The following is a 6,525-nucleotide window of genomic DNA, read 5'->3' on the forward strand; positions in this document are numbered from 1 at the left end:
TCCCTCCCCTGTACATTTCCACTGGGGTGGGCGAAGCCAGACCCTCAGGGGTGTGCCGGGCGACTGCGCTGTGGCAGGAGTGCTGCTGCTGGCCTGCCGAATCACCCTCTTCATGGGAAGCGGTGGCCAAGCTCCACCGCCCTCAGCTCCCCACTCAGTTTCTCCAAGGCCTAGGCCAGGTGCAGGTGCTTGGCTGTGTGAGGAAGGGCAGGACTTCTGCGGACACCCATAGGCCAGCCTCAGAGGCCAGCAGAGCAGACGCAGGTTCCAGTCTGTCCTTGTGGGACCCAGCCTGTGCCGTCCCCAACATCCCCCTCCCGGGCGCCCGCTCAGCTCCAGGCGGCCGGGCCAGCTCCACACACAGCTCCACAGTCCTGGGAGGTCAAGCTCTTATAACAAGCCAGTGTGTCAGTCTCTCTCTCCCGCCTCCTGGGTGCACCCTGCCCAATAGCGACCCGTGCAGCTGCTTCCCTCAGAGGGCCAGGGCCTTTGCCCCAGCAGCCAGCTCAGGGATGCCTGAGATTCAGGTTGTGTGGCCCCGAGCACGGCACCAGCGTGGGGTCTTGGTGCTGCCACTGTCCCTGCTGCGTCAGCGTCCCCTGTGACTGGACACGGAGGGACGGACGGACGGCAGGGTGAGCTCTTGGGGAGCACACAGCGTGCTGGGTGGAGCCACCATTTGGCCACATTTCACCAAATACAAAACCACATGGCAGGTGCCACATGCTGGCAAGTGCCAGGGGCCTTGGTGCCCATGGGAGGGGGTAGGCTTCAGGGGCACCTGGCCTTCAGGCTGGACTGAGTTTCCTCGGACGAGCAGGCTGGCTGCCTGTCTGGGCGCTCTGAGTGTTCAGGGACCGCAGGGCCTCTGCAGGCCATTGCACAAATTCACACTGTCCAGAGAGCAGCGTGCGGCTGTCGGGGGGGCCCCAGCCAGTTGCACTTTGGAGCCACTCTTGGGGGGCGGGGCCAGAATCTCCCGAAACCTGGGTTCCTCCACCTGGGATTCTTCCGTTTCGGTTTTGTTTTGTTTTTTGTTTGTTCTTAGGATTCTGACTGAACTGCTTTGGGATGTGGTTTGGGATGTGGCTGAGCTCTGACACCTTTTAAAAGCCCCTCCGGTGGCTCAGTGGCTCACGCCTGTAATCCTAGCATTTTGGGAGGCCGAGTGGGAGGATCACTTGAGCTCAGGAGTTTGAGACCAGCCTGAGCAACATGGCAAAACCCTGTCTCTACAAAAAATACACAGTTTAGCCAGGTATGGTGTGCATATCTGTGGTCCCAGCTACTCGGGAGGCTGAGGTGGGAGGATCACCTGAGCCTAGGAGGTCAAGGCTGCAATGAGCCATGACTGCACCACCGCACCCCAGCCTGGGCGTCTGGCCTGGGTGTCCAGCCTGGGTGTCCGGCCTGGGTGTCCGGCCTGGGTGTCCAGCCTGGGTGTCCAGCCTGGGTGATAGAGGTAGACCCTGTCTCAAAAAAAAGAAAAGAAAAGCCCCTCAGGTGACTTTGCTGCACAGGCTGGGGGTCTAGAGAGCTGGGGAGGATCTCACTGGGGGACCTTGTTCAAATGCCGATCCACTCCTGGCAGGCCTGAGATACGCCTAAGGAACCCCCAGGCCAGGGCTGCTGTCCGTTTCCCAGCCACAGCACAGGTCATAACTGACCCAGACCCTCTCGCTTAGAAACTGGTCGTGATCTTGGTCCTTCCCCACAATTGCTCTGACAGTGACCACCAGGTACCACAGCGGCCACCGCTGCCCGTCATCCATGGCGGGACACGGCCCACCCACCACTGCCCTCCATCCACGGCGGGACACGGCCGGCTCACCACTGCCCTCCATCCACGGCGGGACACGGCCGGCTCACCACCGCCTGGAGCAGCCCAGTTCCGCATGGTCGGGCCTTGGGTCTGCAGAGTCAGTCATTATCGGGGGCCTGGTGGCGTCTGGACCCAACCTCAGTCCACCCCTCCCACCCCTGCCACGCCCCCACCGGGCTCTCCTTTCCCCAGCAGAGAGGCAGGACCCTGAGACCTACCTTCATTCTGAGCACTCAAGGAGGCAGCCAGGAGCAGGAGGGCCCCAAAGGGCCAGGAAACGGGGCCGGGGAACACCAGGGAGGTCTGCATGGCTGGCGGGACTTCGGCAGCCTCAGGGGCCCCTGGTCCTTGTCACTGGCTCTCGGGACACTTCCTGGAGGAAGGAAAGCCCGTGGGTCAGAGGCCCCTGTGGCTGCCAAAGGGGACAGTGGGAGCGGCTGTCGCCTGGCGGGGGCTGGGAGGCTGGGGGTCCCCACGCTCTTTCCTGAGCGGCTGTGCCTGGGATGCCAGAGCCTCCACCCTCCTTCCCTTCCCTGTGACTGTAGAGGGTGTGCGATGCTGGCTGCGCGAAACAAAGAACACACATGGGGGCAGGAGACAGAGTCGCCCAAAGCACGGCGGGGACATCTGACTTGTGGGTCGGCCCTTTTGTTTTACAATAAATTACTCATGACTGCCTGAGGGTGTTTCCTGTAGAAATGGGTCAGGACAGGTGGAAGCTTTGGTAGCCGCGTCTACCTGACACTGTACGAAGACCAGCTTCCCGCCCCAGCCCCTCACCAACGCGAAGCACGAAACCGATTCTCCGTCTACTTTGGAGCATGTGTGTGATATCGCTGCACGCCCAGGGCACAATCCCAGCCCCTCACCAATGCTCCTCCGTCTACTTATCCGTCTACTTAGGAGCACGTGTGTGATATCGCTGCACGCCCAGGGCACAACCCCAGCCCCTCACCAATGCTCCTCCGTCTACTTATCCGTCTACTTAGGAGCACGTGTGTGATATCGCTGCACGCCCAGGGCACAGAGCTTCGTCATTACAATCCTCGGGTGTCTGCCTCCTCTGTGATGCCGTCCAGACGTCCAGTCACTCACAGAGACCCTCACATGACCAGCACCCACCGTCCGCCTCCCCCAGCCAAGCCCAGCGCTGACCACAGCCTGTAGTCAGCACCCCCCCAGCCCATCTACCGGTCCCCCCTGCCTGTCCACTGGCCCCCCTGTCTGTCCACTGGCCCCCCTGCCCATCCATGGGCCCCCCACCCCCCGCCCATCCACCAGACCCCCTCCCGGGGCAACCCTCAGTTGTGTTCCTTTCGAATCCATTGTTTACACCTCTGTGCGTTCCTAACACACAAGTCAGCTTTACCTCTGCTGCTCTCACTGGCAAGGCAGGCTGCTGGGCAGCTTCCAGCAGGCGAGCCTCCTTTTGCTATCTTGCCTTGGGCCTGCAAAGGCTGGGAGCCCCCAGCTGTGTGTCTCCTCTCCCGCCAGGCAGAGGCGGCTGCAGTGCACACACACACGGTGCCGGGGCGGGGTCAGAGAGGCAGGGATGAGCCTCTCAAGGGCCCCAGCGAGGTCCCAGCTTCTGTGCTTCCCACGGGGCCCCACTCAGGCCCTGCATACAGTGGGTGCTGGATACATGTGGATCTGGGTCCCCTGAGAGCAGCTGGGGGATGAGGGTCCCTGTGTGGACGCTCCACAAAGCCCCACCTGCCCCCACGCAGGAGCTAGCTCAGCTTTGCACAGGAAAGTGCCCTAACCCTAACTCTATCAGTCCCTCTGGTGGGGTCTGGGCCGATGCCCGTGCTGGTCAAAGGACAGGCCCTCACCTGGACCAGGTGACGTGCTTTTGCCTGAACCTGCTGACATGCCTGCTGGACTTTGAAAGGCACCAGGGAAGGGAAAATGAGGGGAGGCGGCCTGGGTCTGTTCCAGGTAGGGCAGCGGGCGAGGCCCAGCAGGAGCCCTGGCAGGACTTTCCCTTCAGCCAAGAGAACACCGCCTTCGAAGGAGACTGGGGCAAGGGTTCCTGGCCAGGCTGCCCTGCCGCTCAGGTCCCTGCACCTCTGCTGGGAAAAGTCCCTAGGTAGGGCGGTGACTCCAGCCCTGCCTCTCCCAGCTCCCAGTGCACCCCACACACCAGCGTGCAGGTGACCTGCAGGGAACTCCCATGAGGGAGCTGTGTAAAGCGACCTTCAGGTGAGCTATTTATAGATGTCTGTAGTTTTGTAGATGTGCGTTTCTCCAAACAAACAAACCGCCAGAAAGTGTCACAGCAGGACACGTCACCAACCCCGGGAACCCCATGTTACCAGGGGTCCTCCCAGAGGCTGGAGTCTGGGCCTGCTGAGGACCGGGCTTGCAGATGGGCTCCGGCCTTCTCGTCCCATTGCCCCAAGTGTCCCAGCCCCCTCTGAGCCTCCCTCTAGTCATCTCTGGGCCCTGCACAGCCACAGGCAGCCGCCCGGTCATTCCCACACTCTCACCGTGGTCCTGCCTCCACGCGGAAACCCCTGCCAGCCGCGGAGTGCAGGTGTGGGGACACTGTCCCTGCAGGTGGGCACGTCACCAACCCCGAGGTGCTGCTGAGGCTCGGGCATGGTCCCACGTTGGCGCAGGGTGGGGGTGCCGTGTCCCGAGGTCTGGGTTCCCCACTCCAGGCAGCTACTGCGCTCAGATGAGTCCCATCCCTTCTGTCGGACACCCCATCCCACCCTGCCGGGGCCTGGGTTCGAGGGGAGGGAACCCACCCCGAGACCTTTTGTGGCCTCTCACTAACACCCGCTTTCCTGCTGTGACCCCTCAGGGCTGCTCAGATGGGCTTGGAGACAGGCTAGGGCCCCATCTCCCATCATGCATCTAGCGTTCTGGATTAGCTGGAAGCCCGATGGGGTCTCTCTGGGCTAAAATCAAGGGGTGGGCCAGGGTGGTCCCTTCTGGAGGCTCCAGGCGGAATCCGTCCCTCTCCGTCTCCAGTGCCCAGAGGCATCCGCATCCCTCGGCTCACGGCCCCTCTGCCACCTCCCCACCACCGCCCCCCAGCTGCTTTCCTTGTCTCCCTGACTCTCCCTCCTCCCTCCCTCTCCTGGAGACCCTGTGATGGCATCAAGGGCCCCCCTGGGTGACCCAGGACACACGCCCCAGCTCAGCACCCGAGACTTCATCCCATCTGCACAGCCCCTTTGCCATGTCAGGTTCTGGGATGAGGACATGACATCTTTGGGGACTGGGAGCCGACCACAGAACCCCCATCCCCAATGCAGTGGGAGACCCAGGCCACCTGGAGACCCCCGCATGGAGGTGAGATTCACACAAGGAGACCGCAGTTGGGCCTGGGTCCGGCTCCCCTCACCCCACGCTCCACGATGCCAGCTCAGCACGCCCACCTTGGAGCCATGCAGATGGACAGCAGGGAGGGTCGGGGCTGCTGGGGGCTCTCCCACTGCTCTCCGCACCACCCACCGACTGTGTCCGGGAGGGGTGCCCTGCTGTTCTCCCCAGGCTGCTCTGGGGGGTCCTGCCCTCACCTAGAGCCCGAGGTCATCTGAGTCTGTTTCATAAACGCTTCCAGGGACTGCCCCTGCCACTGTGTTAAGGGGGGAACTCTGGGCACACAGCCAAAGGTCACAGATCCCCAGAGCCCCGAGGGTGCTGCATCCACCCCACCTGCCCGCCCAGGTGCTACCTCTGCCACCTGCCTGTGTCCTGAGTCAGCCCTGACTCAGCAAAGAGCTGCACCATGAGCCAGACCTCAGCAGCTGGGTCCTGAAGGCCCCCGAGGGCCAGTTGCATGCACCTGGCTTCATGCCAAGCTCCTCCCGCCTGGCAGTGGCTGCATCTGCCTCCCCTCCGCCCTGAGTGTCCCAAGTCTGTCCGCTCTGTGTTCCATGGGGTCAGCAGTGCAGTGGAATCTCTGCTCTCAGGGGCTACAGCGGCTCCTAGATGCCTCTGCCGCCGCGGGTGGACCCTGCAGCTCCATCTCCCAGCCTTCCTGCCCGATTGCTTCCCGAAGACCCAGGGTCCTGGGCTGCCCTCGTTGGGGAGAGGGGGGTGAGAGTGAGAAGCTGGCACTGTCCCTCTTTCTGGCCTCATCCCCTCCACGGTCTCAGCCCCTGGCGGCCTGGACTGCACCATTCTGGAGATGCTGCCTCCCCGCCAAGTCCCTTCAGCCCAACTGTGGTGGTGGCTGCTGCTTCTCACACGTGGATCCTCTCACTGCCTCTCCCCGATCCTCCCTTCCTCCCAGCACCTTCACCAGCTCCCCACTGAGTGCCCTCCGATGTTGGCGGCCCTGACCCTTGCCCAGCCAGGGGTGAAGGGCAGCAAAGGCTGGGCTGGAGGGTACCAGGAGCAGGTGGCGGTGCCCTCCCCATCGGTCCACACCTGGCAGGTGGCGGGAAAGGTGTGGAATGAGTCAGCCGTGGAGGGGAGCCCCAGGCCTGGAAGACCCCTGTCTTTGGCTTGAGAATGACTTTGAAGGGCTCAGGGGGAAGGGAGCTGAGGGGAGACAGGATGGAGAGTGGCAATCTGGCTCTACTCTGAGGCTTTAGGCTGCGGACTGTGTGTGGCCCCAGCTCTGTCTGGGCAGCAGGTGTCAGGGACATTGGGTTGCTGCAGGGAATTTGCTCCGTTTATTAGAAGAAAACGCACCGGGCGACACAGGCCCCTCTCAGGTCATCAGGCATCAGTGTACCTGCACA

General features: G+C 62.7%; 1 protein-coding gene across 1 annotated transcript in view; it reads right to left on the bottom strand.

The window, feature by feature from the left end:
- The window catches only part of SECTM1 (secreted and transmembrane 1), an 8,656-nt gene extending 4,135 nt beyond the window's left edge, over positions 1-4,521 (bottom strand). Inside the window, 2 exon segments of the mRNA XM_011999038.1 lie at positions 2,041-2,195; positions 4,312-4,521. Coding sequence (XP_011854428.1) covers positions 2,041-2,131 — 91 coding nt within the window. The 5' untranslated portion in view covers positions 2,132-2,195; positions 4,312-4,521.
- Positions 4,522-6,525: the final 2,004 nt, after the last annotated feature.

The sequence above is a fragment of the Mandrillus leucophaeus genome, unplaced genomic scaffold, assembly GCF_000951045.1.
Source record: "Mandrillus leucophaeus isolate KB7577 unplaced genomic scaffold, Mleu.le_1.0 Scaffold1, whole genome shotgun sequence".
Taxonomy (NCBI): Eukaryota; Metazoa; Chordata; class Mammalia; order Primates; family Cercopithecidae; genus Mandrillus; species Mandrillus leucophaeus.